The sequence below is a fragment of the Borostomias antarcticus genome (genome assembly GCF_949987555.1).
Source record: "Borostomias antarcticus genome assembly, chromosome: 24".
Classification (NCBI taxonomy): Eukaryota; Metazoa; Chordata; class Actinopteri; order Stomiiformes; family Stomiidae; genus Borostomias; species Borostomias antarcticus.
The window spans coordinates 10,640,603-10,658,864 of record NC_140257.1 but is presented as its reverse complement, the minus strand read 5'-3'; the positions used below and the strand labels follow the sequence as shown (position 1 = coordinate 10,658,864).

General features: G+C 49.2%; 1 protein-coding gene across 2 annotated transcripts in view; it reads right to left on the bottom strand.

Annotated features, from left to right (window-relative positions):
• Positions 1 to 18,262, bottom strand: part of agap3 (ArfGAP with GTPase domain, ankyrin repeat and PH domain 3) — a gene marked incomplete at its 5' end in the record, with an annotated part of 114,120 nt that overhangs the window by 52,824 nt on the left and 43,034 nt on the right. Inside the window, 5 exons of one of the 2 annotated variants that reach the window (XM_084457984.1) lie at positions 32 to 173; positions 3,925 to 4,010; positions 7,543 to 7,630; positions 9,263 to 9,321; positions 16,741 to 18,033. In XM_084457984.1, coding sequence (XP_084314110.1) covers positions 32 to 173; positions 3,925 to 4,010; positions 7,543 to 7,630; positions 9,263 to 9,321; positions 16,741 to 17,953 — 1,588 coding nt within the window. Of the gene's footprint in view, positions 1 to 31; positions 174 to 3,924; positions 4,011 to 7,542; positions 7,631 to 9,262; positions 9,322 to 16,740; positions 18,034 to 18,262 lie in introns of those variants that run through there. The other variant, XM_084457985.1, reaches the window with a different exon arrangement.

The following is an 18,262-nucleotide window of genomic DNA, read 5'->3' as shown; positions in this document are numbered from 1 at the left end:
TTATGAGCTCTCATGGTGGTTTTCATGTCACCTTGCGTCCCCACCAGGACCATGGGGACCTCGGCTGTGTTCCTGTAGCTGGAGAGACGCAGGAAGTAGTTGTAGACCGTCTGGAAGCTGATCTCGTCCTCCAGGCTGAAGACGAACACCACAGCATCTACCCAGGCGGCGAACTGGAGAGACACACAACACAAACAGCACCTGGTGTGAAACGATGCAAGACAAACAGGGCAGTCACCTTCAAATTACGTCTGCGTATGAAACAGATGAATGAGCCGACATTTAATTGATCTGTGCCCTTCTGCGGTTTTCATCTGAAAATAACTGGAGCTTTCTGAAGTGTTCACAGTCAGGAACACACAAGGATTAGTAATCAATTACTCACAGAACACAGAGATGCGAATTAATAACCATAGCAAATGCATGATATGTAATGGACAAATGGATAAGACAGCCATAATGAATAAAGTTCTGCTTTCAAACAACCTTGAAATAAGCATTACCTTCCGAATCAAGATATCACTATGCAAAAAACTAAACGCATTCCCCCTGTCATGGCTGAAAGAGGGACAGGGGAGACGTGACTAGAGTTTCCACGTTTGGCCAGAAGAGGGCAGCATCGCAACAGCTACTGTATGCAGTCGTATAGACACTCCTCTAAGGCCTATGTTGGCAAGTTTCCGGGGTGAATATCTCAAACACTGTCAAACAGATACTCTACTTCATCTAATCCATCCTGAGTACCTGGATTTTTCCTTTTTCAAGTCTACATTCCCCTCCACGAGCACAGGTGGTTAGAGGGATACCAGCAGCGCTCCAGTCACCATTCTCTTTTCAACTGTCAAAACACCGCTTTGCTTTTTTGATGCGACGTTGCATCTGCCGGATGACAGTTTTGGAGTAGGCGGGCTCTAGATAGTCTGGGGCCAATCGCTTTGCACTTTACCGGTCTAAGGCGGGTCTAGGGTGAGTTGCGTCCAACGGATGACAGCTTTGTTGAGGAGAGCTCATTGGAGGGCTCTAGATAGGATCTGAATCAGATAGTGAACGTTATCCAAGCTTTCCTACCCCGAGGACACCTTGGTGACGCGAGGTTAATCAAACACAGTCTTCTGTAGTTATCAAGAGCACCGAGCCGTGAGCTTTATCTGGCGTCTACACAGACCTTATCTTTTGGAAGGGTCTCCCTTTGAATGGAACAAGGAAATTAACAATCCAATCGGTTGTGAAAACGGAGTGTTACACAGTGACAGTGTGAACGTCCGCTGCCTCGCTGTCTCCATTCAGCGGTCACATCTAACCCTGGCCTTCCCCGAGGCAGTGAATGGCAGACCTAGCCCTCAGTCGCACCCTCGCTCAGCGTGAGTGGGAACGTAATGAAGGCCTCGCTATTCCTCACTAATTACACAGGCAGCTGACGACAAGAGCTCAAGTCGTTTCCACTGCCTTGTGAAAGAGCAATAGGACAAATGGTAGCTTGGCTCTGAGCCCCGCCAGGACGAGGTGTTCTATCGCTGTGCCGTTGGCGAGGCTGGAACATCAGGCAGCTCTGCTCCCTCTAGACTCCCCAGAGAGACGTGGAAATCAGATTCCCGCTCCATCCATATCAATGACTGTGTCTAGACTATGGATGTATTAATAGGTCTAGACATTAAAGCCCCATTATGTAGCGGTCCAGTTTTGTGCACTTTAGCGGCCCCTAAAGGCCATTAGAGCCATTACAACCGCAGTATCATTGTCGTAAAACGCTGAGAGACCCTATTAAAACCTCACGTGCATTTGTTGACAGCTGACAAGCTGAGGAAAACGGAGTCTGCTGTCGAAGAGGAGAGCTAAAGGTAAAGCAGAACATTGATGTGAGAGAAAAACATGGCTCGCAGTCAAAAGTTACATAGTGCAAATACAGCCCGCCGGACCCCTCTGTGGGAATGGAAGAGGTGCTGTTCTCGCTATAATAATCCAGCACACCAATAGAACGACTTTGAAACCGATATTTTAAGATGAAATCAACGACATAGCGGGGCTTTAAAAGCTAGGCTTGGAGTGATATGAATTGCTCTGCAGTTATTGCTTGCAATCAGGACCATACACACAAGCCTGTCGCAGAGGCTTAGTCGTATGAGGCATATGAACTGCATGAGTGGGCACAATTATTAGGCTATGACATATTTTTGATAATACGACACGCTATTGTATTTGTGCAGCACTGACATATAGCCTACCAATCTGAGCTCTTCGATTCTCCCTCTGACTCACTAAAGATGAAGGTGGCGTTTCTGAGTGTTTGAATCTTCTCATCAAAATGTCCTTCCATTCATCATTGAACTTAAGATCCTTTTCCTTGGCGGGCAGAATAAGCTGAGCCTTGCGTTTGCTCTACATACTGCCCGATACTCAGATAAAACATAAGTCTTGAAAAGGAGTTTTCACAAGTTGTGTTAGTTGTTCCCAAAGTTAGGACAAGGGTAGGCCTATGAGCTGCATGACAATATAAGACAAGGATTGTTCCTTAAGTTACATAGCCTATTGTAGGCTACAGTATTTGTGGGACAGCTACATCCTGGAGTTCATTGTCAGTCTTGAATAGCGTTTGGCTCTACAATGAATGAACTGGAAAGAAAAATGAATGAACATTCCACAGTGATCATCAGTTCACCCTCAAAGACACCTTTGGATGTAAAGGCAACTACTTTAGCATTATTGAAAAATAAACTGACTCACAGAATCATCTGATTCAGTTATCACAGACCTACATTGTATTTAGGTGCAGCAAATCCAGAATAAAGAGCAGTGTTACTGGGGCTGATAATGTGCAATGGATAAAACTATTAACTTCTTACATTTACATCTAAAAGTGGGAGTATGTTGTGTAGGCTATGCTACCTTTATCTTTCTACTTCATTTGATTTGACATAGCCTACTGCTACATACTACTCCCTACATACTATCAGGCAACTGTCCATATGCATCTTTGATGTTTCATGCTTTTTCACCTTCTCTGAGAGATGATGCATGTCTGTGATACCTGTAGTTGTCCATGCAGTGTCCTTGCTGCCATCAGGATGGAACAAAATGCAGGGTTTTTGCCCAGTTTTGCCCAATTCTTTTGTGATTTCTCTGAGGTTTTCTGTGATATAGGAAACAGCTACACTGACTGGTGATTTTAAAAATGCCTACACACATAATTTAAGCAATTAATCCAAATAATTAATCCAAATAATATGAACTGAAACAAGCGTTCCTGTGGCCCTTTAATGACTGAATTGAGTTTGAGTTGCTCTTAAGGCCATGTTGAATATGACAGTGACTCTAGCTTTGTGCCAGCAGTGTTATTGTATGTACTTTACACATTAGTGCAAGCCCCTCCGGAACCCATAGAGATTGCATGACAGGGCCTACAGTTTGAGAAAAAAAAGATTTTCCATATAAGTCTATCAGAACGACCTGGATGATTTTCAACCAGACTAAAATCGTCCAAAAGGGGCGGTACTCCACAGAACACAACTTGACGCTTATTGGACTGTGATATTCGGAAGCAGGACCAAGTGTCTAGAAGCTACTAGTGTAACACTGTGGTAGAATGGGCTGGGGGGGGGGGGTCCCTCTCTCTTTCCCTATGGTGGTGTGTCGTCCAGTCGCCCTAACGAACCAGCCAGCCTACCAGGGCTGCTCAGCTCAGCTCAGCTCGACTGAAATCACACACGCACTGACCGCTACATCAGCGTAACTCCCGTTTTCAATATACCGGCCACATGCACAGGCTGCTGCTCACAACCCCGTCAGACAAAAACACACCATTGTTTGTTTATTACACATTTTAATTAATTTTCAAACTAAAAGCGCCAGTGGGGGGCACTAGCACTTTTGGGGGCTAAGGTCCCGGCCCCCTAAGGTCCGCCCATAGCGACGGCCATGCATACACACCTGTAGCTCCGGGGGTCCGCCCTCATCTCTGATCAAGAGAAGGTAGCTCTGTCCATCCACCACGATCTCCTTCTTGAAACGTCCACCTGAGGAAGAAGAGAGAGAAGGGAAGGTCTTTAGACGTCTTTAAACCCTCACCAAGAGAGGGACACGATGAACTTGAGTCCTCCAGTTCCCAATATAAAACATGCAGACTCATCAGCCTTGGCTTGCCGATGAAGGACTAGTCTACAGAAACGGACGACTCCGAGACTGATCTGTGCAGACAGTGCGTGTCAGACCTCACCAAACTTCCCATCACATTCCAGATGACTTTAGAGCCTCCGATATGATGAACGTTCAAATAAAACTCGGCGGGTATCCGGCTGCCGGGGGCTGCATCTCAATTTGGACCCCGCCGAATGCGCGTCGATGAAAGCGATCGCACGCCGGGAGGCAGAGAGTCACTTACGCCAGCCGATTACGTGGGAGGATAATTGCCATTTAGTGTGTCTAATGCACAGCTGCTGAGGGGAACCTTCTCTGCAGCGCCGCTGTCACAGCAGCAGAGCCCCCCCCCCCCCCAGCTACAGCCCTGACCCCCCCACCCCGCCTCAGCACACCTAAGGTCTGGCCAGGAGACAGCCACCCCCACCCCCCCTCTTCTATCGGCCTCCTTGGCACACAGCCCTCCCTGTAGTGCCGTGATAAGGGCATGGAGAACAGTGGTGGGCTGGACAGCGGGACAGAGAGAGGAAGAGAGAGAGAGAGAGAGGGTGGGAGACAATGGCAGAAGAAAGCAATGGAGACGTCATCCTTGACTTGCTGGAGGGGTTCAAGTCCACAGGGCGGCGTAGCATCCAGCTACTTCGACAGCCTTGAGGTTGTTTTTTTTTTCCTCCTTTCTCTTCTAATTCCTGTTCGTTAAAGTATTCCCTGCCTTCAGCAAAGCTGGCTACGGATAAAACGCAGTCTGATGGGAATGCCTCAGTATAAATTGGATTTTGCTGGTTTGAGATCCTGCAGAGATTAAAAGCATTCAAATTAGAGAGTTGGGAGGCGAGAGTCATCTCTGGGAATACAAACATTGCTTTAAAGAATGCAGAAATGAGCTTTAAGCAATCTTTAATTAAGGATATGAAATGATGTAGTGCAGTGAAAGGTGTAAGAGTTCAGATAATAGCTATCAAACCGAGGCCAGGCACGAACAAGACTAGTGTTGAAAAGTCTGTCGGAGGCAACATAAAAGACACCGCACATCGTCAGGCGCTTTATCAGTTCCTGTCTAAAACTGTACTACACAGCAAAAGGGAGAGGATTTCTACGGGCTCAAATCTAAACTCTCGCACGGAAACCCTGGTCGTGCGGTCAGACGCTGTAGTCCCCACTCCACACTTGGACCGCCAGGGGTCCCAGATAACTGGCCCTGCAGTGTTACAGAGATGACCGCGGAGTCCCTGGGCAAACACGCTCTATAGATCCACCAAAGCCAATCTTCCCCTCGCTAAGTCCACTTTAGCCCACTTGGCAAAGGGAGGATTCTCCCAGACATCCTAGCAGCTCCCCAGTTGGTTCGCATTATAGCCATGGAGGGCTGACTGACAGAAGCCTGGCCAGATCTCCTCCGCTGGAGGATCCGAGCGTGGCGTCTTCTGAGAGCGGACCAGAGAGGACAGCATGTCCATATGTCCGGGCGTCCCCCATTTAGAGGCGGCGGACTCATGCCTGATCAAGGAACGCGGACGTCGTTCGGCCGGATTGTTCTAGATGCCGGGGGACGGAACCGTGGACCGGGGGCGGGCGGCACATGAAAGTACCGGAGCCGTTTGGAACTCGCTCCTCTGTCGCGATACAAACAGCGTCAGCGCGATGGAACCGCTAGCTGGCTGTTTGGGAGGCGCAGCTGGGAAAGCTTGAGAGATCCAACCTGGCCGAGAGCAAACGAGGGGTGGGAGTGATACAGACGAGCGACACAATGATCCCTCTTACATTTGGATTATATAAGTCTTTTGGCTGTTGATAGGCTGATAGCCCCTCGCCAAGCCAAGCCTCGACGTCGTGTTCTGAGGGTACGCCATCTGTTACTGCCGAACAGCCGACACGGAGACGCGAGCTCGTCAAGCCCGCCGATCTGCCTGCCGTGGCGCCGAGCTCCCAGAATGGCCGACTGAAAAAAATCTCTCGTCTAATTCTGTCGACCCGTTCTCCGGGCCCTGAGGAAGAGGAGGCCGTGTCCCACGTCCTGGCGCCGAGGCCCGGTGCCTTGACACGGAGCCACAATCCAATGGAGCTCTGTCCGCTGTTGCCATGGAAACGTGCCCCCGGTATCCATTTCCAGATATCGCTGCAATGGCGCCAGAACAAAACAGCGTAGAGCTGGCCAAACAGAATGGAACAAACAACCACAGTGAGCTCTCCCAAGCCAGGTAGCCGTTGATCGGCGTGGCACGTTGAAAGCGTCCTGAAATGAGCCGGAAAGGGAGAGCCTTTGTCTCCTGCCATTACTAGGAGGGTTCATCTTGTATCGCAGCAACTTGCATCCATCTGTAGAACATGGAATAATAAGCGGCATGTTTCCTTAATTACACAAACAGCACTTGGGTTATGCTTTCCAACATTTCCATCATTGATTTCTTCCCTTGGTGAAGCAAGATGCCAGAAACGAATTATTTCCTTCCATGTCTCATCCTTGCAATCATTTCAGCAAAATGAGACACTACAAACCCCTCCAACATAACCGCTGGTTTGCCAACACCTTTGAGGTTTTCAAGAACATTTACCTCCCGAGTCCGGCCAGGGCCAAACTCATCAGGATCCTGCCTTCCATCAAAATGGAGAACTTTGGAGATTCTAGCTTCCTTGTCATTTTCCCACACAATACCTAGAGCAGAGATTTTATTCATGGCAGACACTATAATCTCCCATCCCTCAGAAATGAAGGGTTTAGGATTTGTGCTCTAAGCCCAGGCTTTACTTTTAGCTTGATGTGTGTCAGGAATTTGAATTTTACACAACCCTCTGTCTCGCAGAAGATACTTTGCTCTGTCACTGTCTTTTTACGGTGCTGGGGTGTGGGAGGAGATAAATTAACAGATGGAAAGTTATATCTCTGCCAATTACAGTCCATCTCTGCCATCTCTCCCCGCATCCAGAAGTTTGAGATTACCTGTCGCTCTGTCTACTGTCTGCCGAACAGAAAACATAAACAAAACTCAGCAAATAGCTAGCTTCAAAGCTGCACGGCTAATAAGCAGCGATGCAACATTCCTGCCTCTCTGCTCCATGCTCATTCTCATACTCAACTCAGCTCGTTAATTTATTCGGTATACTGTGTAGTGTGCACAGTATGAATCAATTTCCCGCTTCTGTGTATTTCCAGCTGTATTTCAGCCATTGTCAGGCTGAATCAACTATCTACCAAAGCCAGACTGGCTAGCAAAGTCCTCTACCTTAAGTGATATTTCACCTGGGTTTGACAGTGAATAGGTTCTAAAGTGACAGCCTCATGATTATTCCGTAGTGCCAGGCAGCTTTTACGTGAAGCCTGTCTAGTGGAGTTGATAACCTTTTAGCTCTAGTGTGATGACACACTCCCCCCCCCCCCCCCCCTCCCATCTGGCCGTACTGAAGTGCTCTTACCTTCAGGGGACTCCTCCTGCACATACGTGCCTGTCAAATACCGGTGGACCAGAGCCGATTTCCCGCTGGACAGATTACCCACAATGCCCTGCGGAAAAAAACAAAACAAACGCCACCGTTTATTGCGCCGCGTCGTTTCAACTCGGCGTAACAAAGAGGAAGGTAACGGCCACCGAACATTTCTAGGCAAATTGTTAATATACATCTGCTATGCACAGCGTGGACTTTCACATATGGATGAGGTTTATAGATAAAGGAAACAATGCTATAACTGTTCCCAGCTAAGTGGTCCCAGCCTTCCATGCCTGGTGTCTGGTAGACCCGCCCTTTCTACCGCACCCCGAGGGTGGGAGGGAGGGAGGGAGGAGGCGGGGTGGTGGTGGGGGGTTCATGGTTGAGGGTGGGCTGACGATGCCAGCGTGTCTGGGAGAACAAAGCTCCCTCCACGCCCTCATCCTCCACCCCCTCCCTCCCGACACCCCCACTCTTCTTCTGATCATCAGTGGGTGGTAAAGTCAGGTATGGTTTTAATTACAGGGAGAACAGGAGGTATAGATAATCTCTTAGGCCCGGTCCAAGCTCTCCTAACATTGGGTACAGTTATACTTACAGTGCGCTCTTTAAGGAGGATGCAGGCTATGGGGGGCCAGTCATCTATCAAGTGTACAGCATAATGATTTTTGATAGCTACTCACAAGAAAAATATATAGAAGGACAAAACTACAGGGGCTGCTATTGAAACTGCAAAGCTCTGTCGCCTGCTGGTTTGTAGCCGTCATTAAGGCGATTCGCTGAGTCAGCGCTGCTCAGGTAGATGAAAGCCGGAATGCTGGGTGTAATTTTCACTACTGTCCTTGATCTCTCCAGGATCTGGGCTCAATTATAAATGTGCAGGTCTGAAATGTTTTGAACGAAAAGACAAATAAAACACCAGCGTACGTCGGTGGTTCTCACGAGCGCAGAGGTCCGTGCCGCGCGTCGCGAGTGAAAGCGTTTGCGAAAGCTTGCGACCGGCTAAATGGAATTCAACGCGTTGTTCAGTGACCAGATGGAACTGGTGAAAAAAGATGTCTCCCTCGTCTGACAGTCTTGTCTTTGCTGCAGAGTCCTAGTCCAGATAACTAAGCCCCTGGGTGTGTAGAGGATGCCAATTAGCACCTTCATTACATGAAAGGAAATTCATGGCTACACTGGAGTGTCTCGGATGAGAAAAAAGTGTAAGCCTGTTTTTCTGGAAGTTTGAACGAGCAGAATGTCAGATCCAATTATAGTTCTTGGGACGGCAACAGTCCCGCGGATTTCTGTGAGACGGAAACCGCCGCGCAGACTAAATGTGCCCGAGACCGAAATAAAAGATCTGGGGTTCTGGCGCTTTAATGGTGCTGTGGACACGAGGCGCGTGTGGCGGCGGTTGGCACGGCCGCGCTGGCGAGCCGCAGATCCGGTGTCAAAAGGTCAGCCCGGAACCGCCACTCATCTCTCCGGTCCTGCTCGAGTCCTCCCGAATCACCATGCCAACGCATCCCATTAAAAATCACCCACTGCCATGTCAGTCCTGCTATTATTACTATTTCCTCCCATGCAGAAATGCTCAACCCAGCACGATATATACAGAGAGAATGCATCCCCATTGGCCTTCAAATCAATTTAACGCTAAATGTGAAATTCTCTCCAAGGGACATACCAAAATAAACACGGGGGTGTGGTTCTGAGTACTCACCACTTTGAGCTCTGGAACTGACCGGCTCAATGTCCATTCCTGGCTGTTGACGAAAGAGTCTAGAAGAAAAGGGAAAGAGTACAAACACCATTAGCGTTAGGGCACCCAGAGGTAAGCCTTTTGTTGACGTCTTCTCCACACGGACCACAGTTGATTTCCTGGTCCTCTGTGGAGACAAAGGGAACCCAGTCTGACATCTCACAAACACTGTTTGTTTGTTCGCTTGTTTGTTTAACGCTGAAGGGCTGTGTTTGAGGTTCACAGGGTTCACATGTTGGTGCTGTTCATGTCAGTACATGGAGTCATGGTTTAGATTCTACAGTCTCTAACTCTGAGGACGCTGTGGCCACTGCTACTTCTTCTTGAACGTTCAGGGGAACCGCCAGACTCGACCCAACATGTCGACCGTGGAACATGGAACAGGATAATCGTCGTGGAAAAAAAACTTCAAAAGAACAATTACAGGTGTGAAAGACGGGTCTGTTCAAGGCATTGTCATAATCCAATGGGAACCTCTCTCCAGGGGTAGGGGCAGAGATGGGCTGTCAGCATGTGTCAAAACAACCGGTTAGACCTGATGTCCTACCCACATCAGAAATTTAGCAGTTATCTTTGATAGGAGTTCCTACCTACATCAGAAATCTAGGAGTTATCTTTGATAGGAGCCATCTTTGATAGTGATCTACGTTTCAATAACCACATCAGCAATGTCTGCAAAACTGCATATTATTACCTCAGAAATATCTCTGAGGTCCGTGATATTATCTCTTCTGCCGACAGTGAAAAACTCATACATGCTTTTGTCTCAGACTTGATTACTGTAACGCACTTGTATCTGGTCTGCCAAGAAGTCCATTAAAAACCTGCAGGGACAAAATGCTGCTGATAATCCTAACATGCACAGAAATGAGGGATCATATCGCACCTATTCTCCAATCCTTTCAATGGTTACCCATATTTTTACAATTGATTTTAAGATTATTTGAGATGTCTACGTTGTCTTGCCCTACTTAAAGGAGTAGTACAGGGAAAATGCATGTTGAGCCCTGTTTTAAGGTTACTTATGATCATATACAATGGTTCAGATCAAAACGTTGAAAAAACTAGCACTTTTGAGAAAGTCTGATAATTGCTCTACCACCGTTTTGGTCATACAATGGATGTGGGTGGGTACCGTGAAAAATCATTAAAAAAACATGTTAAACTCAATTTAAAAGACAAGAAACTCACCGAGGTGTTAGTTGGCGTTCTGACATATAATTCGCCATAAAGTAAGATTCGAGTTCATCTGGAAAGGCTTTTTAAAATATTTAGCATAGAACTATTTAGTCGCAGCACATACTACGTGTGTAAACCTCCGCAAACTAGGTAGCCTAGCAACATAAACAATAACAATAGCTACCGTAAGTAGTTCCGCTTCCTGAATCCCTTCTGCGGATTGATCTACATATCTACAACGGTCGCGTCAATACAAATCAATAGATTTCATAAAATGATCAATAAAACCCTACAGGATTCATACTTTGCGCCGAATTTGATATCAGATTGATAAAGATTTTTCAAGGTGCCCACCCACATCCATTGTATGACCAAAACGGTGGTAGAGCAATTATCAGACTTTCTCAAAAGTGCTAGTTTTGTCAACGTTTCGATCTGAATCATATGATCATAAGTAACCTTAAAACAGGGCTAAACATGCATTTTCCCTTTACTACTCCTTTAACCTCAGTGACATGATTGTCAAGTATATTCCAACTAGGCCTCTTAGATCATCTGACAGCAATTTGCTGGTCATTCCTAAAATTCGGATGAAGAGTGGGGAGTCAGTTTTTAGTTCCTAAGGACCTAAACTCTGGAATTCACTCCCAGAAAACATCAGAGCCATCAACACTATTAGTAGTTTCAAAAAGAAAGTAATCTTTTTCCTGCTGCTTTTTATCTAGTGCTTCTTTAAAGAGAGTCCCTGGTTTTATTTGTATTTGTATAAAACCCAGTATTTTCTGTTATGTTCTTTAAAGCACTTTGTCAAACCTTGTGTACACAAATAGTTTATTATTATTATTATTATTATTATTATTATTATTATTATTATTATTATTATTATTATTATTATTATTATTATATTCCCCATTGCCAGAGCCCCCATGGAGATACCATCTCTGAACAAGGGGGTTCAGACAACATGTCTCCAGGCAGCAAGGTGCAACCCTCTCATGTCTACATCATAACAATGAGCATCTCAAACACCAAACACATAGGCATCATTATAGAGTGAACATGTGTGTTGCCATAACAGAGTTCTCCCACCATGCTTACAGTGATGGCACTGTACATGGAAATCAATCAAACTAAGAAAAACGCTGACAGTATAGTATCACCTTATCATTCAAGCTGCCATTCTTCGTCACCCAAACAGATTTACTGTCAGTGAGGCAGAGGGAAACCATTCTAAACACAAATTGACCTTGTAGTAAGATTACCTCGAACCCACACTAGACTAGACGAAGAAAATAAACCCCTTTTTGGAAAATGGCCTGAAAGAGAGTCTCTTTAGCAGTGGTTTCTTCTGACTGGTCTGTGTGTGAGACTGTGTGGTTTTGGATTCCAAGCCTGGCGTTAAGGACCTCACTCTACTAGTTTGATACTTCTTCTCCTTGAACATGTCAGAACACGAGCCGAGGCTCTCCGGTTCTTCAGCTGGGGAAGATGGGAGAGGGCGAGAGTGTAGCTGCGCTTCACAACGACCACAGGGGAAGTTAGATGAGGTCACTGCTCACATTGGCCAGGTTGTTAGGTCTTTAACTAATCACATGTGAGACGTAAACAACCTCTCTAGCAAAATTTCACACACAGAAATCAACTCCCACGTGAAAGGAGCTGGAGGTGGGGGAGCAGCACCAGTATGATCCATCAGTGCTGATCCTGCGTACTGTAGGTTCTGATCAAAAATTATTTGAAGCTTATAGACAAAGTGCAGTTTACATTTACAGGTGTGTTACTGTTCTGTAATCTCGGTGTCTTCTGACTTTTACACCAGAAGAGGGTTAAATGCATATTACATTGTTACAGAAGACATTGTGTACTTGCAAGTGATGTATATCATTCACACAAAATATTAGGACGGTCTGTACTCTGTACGTCTGTTACTGATCAAGCGCTCCCGAAAAAATCCAAAACGCACATATATGGTTCTTCATCTATATCAATCGATCAATCAAAGCTTTATTTGTATAGCACATTTCATACCCAGAGGCAAATCTATAGGCCTCATTTGTTGATGTGAGCCCCAATTGTGAGTCTTCACTGCATGTTTTAACTGCATCCAACCGCAGAACAATCTAGAACAGACAGTCGCTGATCTTTCTTGTCTCTAAAAGGCGAACCGAACACACACAAGGTCAAGCCCAGAAATAGACAGGCCATCGCCCACAAAAGGGGCGCTGTGGAGTTGCTGGCCACTTTAGTTCCTGGAAGGTGGGGGACACAACAGACCATGGCAACAGCCCTCATCATCTGTCATCCCTACTTTTCAAAAGACATGAGACGCCGACAAAGAGGTTGAAAAGACACGACACAATGGACGCTCGTCACATAAGGCTTAACAGCCATGGATCCTTTCTGGTCAAAATTATATCCAATCATGTGATAATCTCGCTCATGGCTGCGTCCTGTGGCCGTCACTATCAAATTACAGCCTGCCAGATAGCCAGTCAGCGCCGAGCGGATACAACGTGCCTCATGCCCTGCTAAAGCGGCTAATTGAGTTCGTGTTCCTTTGGTTACGTCATCCTTTTTGAAATAATTGTGGCCCAACGACATCAGCCGTGGCCTAGAATGCCCGTGGAAACAAGAGAGGACACCAGCGCCTTTGTTTCTCTGAGGGTAAAACTGCGCCGCCTTGTTTGTTATGATTTTCACTTCGCTGCTCACGTCCGGTCGAATAAAAATGGCAATTCAATCCGAGGGTACCGATGCACGATCAGACCGTCTTTTTGAGTTTGTGAGAAAGGAAAATGCGAAGGCAGCAGAAACTCTCCTCGTGTGTACACTCTGAGTGTGTGTGTGGTGTGTGTGTGTGTGTGTGTGTGTGTGTGTGCGCGCGCTATGGAATGAGAGAGGACAACCTTGAGGTCTGAACTTCCCCTCAAGTCCAGAGGCCTGGGACGCGTTCCCATAGTCAAAAATTACAGAGTGAGAATTTAGCTCGCAATAAGTATTTTTACATCCCTCATTTGTAAACCACACGTCTTGCTACCCACCCACTGCCATTCCCTCTGACGAGGGCTATACTTAAAACGGTCAGGCTCTGGTTTGGCGCAATCGTCCTGAATCATCTCCCCACCTTGTAGTAGCCTACTCTCTGCAGGGCCATTCACAAATACGTCATCCACGTCGGACTCGCAACTCTTACCGTGATCCTCCGAGCTCTGAACGGCCGAATGTCATTTCTACCTGGGTGAAACAGGCAAAAAAGCCAGGTGCTGATCTATTCCAATGTGAATAGGTGGACTTAAAGGTCTTTCTTTCTGTGTCGTCAAAGGCCCGACATCGATCCCTTCCTTAGAAAAAGATTGGACAACCGATGAACGGAACTCCTTTAACCCCCAGGTACACGTTTATTGGAGATGTTACATTCATGCGGCCATCTTGAGTGACGTGAGTCGATAGAGGCAATAAGGACTCGGCCCTCCTAGACTGTGACTCACCCGACTGGTCTCTCTATCTCTCCCACAGCTCTCTTTATTTCCTCTCTGTTTCTCAGGTGGGATTCATTACCACTGTGTCAGCGCCCGCTCTCCCAATTTGCTGGAAAGTGACACGGTGTGTTTGTCATAGTAAGTCTATCAGCTGGACAGAAGTCCCCATCGTGTGACCCTGCTGGGGGAACTGAATAGGCATTGTTCACATGAACTCACTCTACTCACTGGGTCTTTGGAGACGGACGTCACAGCTTACGAAGTACAGATAATGTGTCCGTCCCTCCTCTGTGAGACACACAACGGTCAGGCGGAGGAGCACCTGACCCTCCCCCGGCAGACTGACCCTCCCGTGGCAGAATGACCCTCCCACCGGCGTCCTACCGGCCGCCATCAGGCTGCTCAACACATCCCCTGCGACTGACATACATCCATGGACTGACTGGACACTGTTTGGACCTGAGCCAGCATGGAGGGAGGGAGCTAGGACAGTTTGTTTTTGTCGCCAATACTTTTATTGGACAGGACAGTTTACATTACAGTTCATTTATTATTTATCGACATGGACATAATCCAATATTTTATTGGACTGACACTGTAGGTATTGCACTCTTGTACAGCTTGAGCTTATATAATTGTTGTAAAAGATATATATATATATTCTGTGCACCTACTGTAAATTAGTCCCTGAACGTGCTTTTTTATTCTCCTTACTGCTGTAATACAGCAATTTCCCCTCTGGGATAAAAAGCATACCCATCTATCCAGTGGTGTAGTGGAGGTTAGTTATACGCAGTACACCCACCTCTTTATCCATGGACCCACAGTACACCCGCTTCTTTAAACACCACTAATGTAAACACTGTAACATTTCTGCAACAGTATACCCATTTCTTTAGTCAGAGTATACCCACATCTTCAGTCAGAGTATACCCACTTCTTCAGTCAGAGTATACCCACTTCTTTAGTCAGAGTATACCCACTTCTTCAGTCAGAGTATACCCACTTCTTTAGTCACTACTACCCCACCCGTGATCATGATCTATCTATCTATCTATCTATCTATCTATCTATCCGATCTTTAACAGAGTATGAATGGTTTACAGAGTAGGAATGGTCTTAGTGGTGACTCAGCCTCGAGGCAGCAAGTCAAGGCAAGACACTCTGCCGACTTGACTACAGCGCAACATAGCGTAGCCTACTACTCCGGTTCAAAGTACAAGTACAAACTTAAGCACTTCTGGTATTTCAACTTGTACTTTGAAGAGGCCTTGGTGTTATGGAGAGCACGTCGATGGCTGCCTCATGCCTTCTGATCCCTCCTGCTCCTCCTCCTCCTCCAGAGACGGAGCCCTCATCTGACCGCATGGTTCAGTGCCCGTCGGCAGGCCTTGACACACAGGAATGGCTTTGTTCATCCGCAGGTGGGGGTGGGGACGACGGGAACCGCAACACCTCATCCCCGGAGTGGGACACACACACACACACACACAGAACAGAACAGAGCAGAGCGAAGAGCCGCTCATCGCCGACGCTAGCCGCAGCAAGGCCTCGCCGACCGGCGACCGTGTCGAACGCGGCAGAGACTCCGGTGCAAAGTAACTACGGCTTCTGGTTTCTATTGCTACAGAAAACGTGCATCTGTCTGTATGAACCCCAACGATAAGCGTGCGTGTGTGAGTGTGTTGGGCTGGGCTCACAAACACTCTTGATTTATTTAGCAGCCACCGTGTCAAACACTTAGGCAGGTAGTAACAGGAACCTAGAACCGCCCTGAGCATTGAACAGTAGGCTTTAGTCAGCGTGATTGGCACACCTACATTCCAACAGCCTGACTGACTGACTGACTGATTGACTGACTTCACTGGCTCCACAGTGGAAAACGCTGACAAATAGTACTGTACCAAATGCGCACTTAACACAACAAAGGATTCGGTGTCCTTGGTAACTGGTCTCATACGAATACAAATAGACTTCCACACAGATCACCTCAGGAAGACTTATAGAGCTTCCTGGTAGCATTGGGACAGAGCATTAGCCCTCAAGAGAAATATCAACCCCTGCTACATCTGAACTTCTGAAAACGTCGACAAAAGGTTTTAAGCTTCCACAGAAAATACTAATTAACAACAAGCAAGGCAGTAAGGCCTATGCCACTTCTAAAATCCTCCATTGGCTTCTCAGAGGCCGCTAACCTTCAAAACGTGGTGCTTAAGAAGACGCCTCTCGAACCCCCATCATTATAGTGCGTAAGCCGTCCTAATTTAGCCCTGCTAGGCTGCCAAAAGTGTTCCTATTACGTCCGCTGGCTGCGTTAATGCTCCGGCGTTAAGCCTGGGTGCTCAGAGACCAGCAGCATTACCAGTCCGCCAGCCACGGTGTCCGGGAGACCGGCCGTTACTGCACAATGTCTGCCGGGTCGCGGGACAGCGTCTCACCGGTCAAAAACGCATCGAGAAAGAGGAGAGTCCCTCCTGTCAGGGGAGCCGGCCAAATCAACAAGTGACCCGAAACGCCGCAGCATTTAAAACGAGAAAGCACAATTAACGCAAGCTCCGAAAAAATGCGGTTTGCTTCCTTCGGGAGCTGAAGCGTTTTGAATGCCAAATCGTCTAGTGCACAAGACTCCATGTGTTTTTCATTTGGCCAGTTTCCCCCTATGGATGCAAACCCCATTTCACTTGAATTAAAGTGAACTTTTTCAATGCAGTCTTTTGAGAGGGCTGCGCCGGGTTTTGGAAGCACTCAGGGGAATAAATTCATCAATCTTACAATGCTTACCTTGACCTTTGTTGAAGTCAATGCCTGCCAGTGTCTCTATAGCAACCGGCTGTGGATTTTTATGCCTCGCCAGTGGATGTTTGCCAGTCTCTTTACTGTGAGGCTGGGGGGGCTCACATTTACTGGTCAATGGCTGCTCCTTCCTCCTGAAGCGGCTAGCGATGAGCTGCCAGACGCTGGGCTCCTCGGCGGCGGCTTTGCCGGACAGTTTGGCCGGGTAGAGGGGCACCTCCATGACCTTGACCTTCCCCCTGCTGTGGTAGCGAATGTACTGCGTCCCCCCCCCGCCGCCGGCATTGTCCTCCCGCTCGGACGGCGGCGGCAGGGTCCTCCCGGTGAGGTACGAGAAGGGTCGCGGGGCCGCCGCCGCCGCCGCTGCGTCCTCCCCCATGCTGCGAGCGCGGGAGCGATCCCCCTCCGGCGCCGGCCCGGACGCCGCCTCCGCCCTCTCCCTGGGCCGGCCCCTCCTGATGCGCAGGCTGAGGGTCCGCCGCAGCGAGCTCAGGGTTTTCTTGGGGCCGTCCGGCCGTCCGGGGGGCTTGGCGGCGCCGGCGGCAGCGGGGGCGGGGCTTACCCGCACGTCCCCGGCCTCTTTGCCCGTCTCCACGTCCTTGTCCTGGGGGGCTCCCCTGCCGAACAGCCTCCAGCGGAAGGCACCCCGGAGGAGGCCCCCGCCCTCGCCGCCGCCGGCCGGACTGTCGGCCTTCTTCCCCAGCTCCAGCACTGTCATACTGACGGGGCGGGGCCTCCAGCTCCTCTGGCGGAGCCTGGGGGGGGGCGCCGCCGCCACTGCCTCCTCAGGGCCCCGGGGCCGCCGAGGGGGGGCGGCGGGGGCGGCGGCGGCAGTGGCGGCGGGGGCAGCGGGCCTGAGTCCGTCCACGGCCCGGAGCTCGGCCCTCCGGGTCCGGTACTGCTGTGTGGCGTCCAGAGAGCCCGCCCGCCGCCTCTCGGCCCCGGGCTCCGCCGGCGCCGCCCCGGGGCCCGCCAGCATGCACACGCTCCGGGGCCTCCTCAGAGGCGCTCGCTCCCGTCCGCCCGGCGAGCCCGCCCCCTGCCGGGCGCCGTCTCCTCCGTACATGCTCACCACCGCCCTCCTGCCGGGCGGAACGCCGTCGCTGGGGAGGGGCGGCGGCCTACGCAGCGCGACACGGGGAGGAGAGCCGCCGCCGCCGCCGTGTTCCCCGGGGAGGGGGCCTCGGCACTGGGGGGACATTCGGGACTGAGTCTGGTTCTCCGGAGCTTCCGTGGACGCCTGCGCCGCTGCCTGCGCCGCCTCCTCGTCTGGTCGGGCCCGGGCAGCCGAGGGCTGTTGGAGAAACCGGTCCGTCTTCATTCTTCCCCCCTCCTCCTCCTCCTCCTCCTCCTCCACTACTACCTCCTCCCTCCGCCTCTCGGCTCTGCCTGCGCGGCGCAGGGAGGGCCACCTGCCGAGCTCCGGCCTCACACCGCCGAGACCCGGGCCATTCCTGGACCTGCCGCTGCCGCTTCCAGCCGACTGACCCCCTTCCACCTCCGCCGGGCT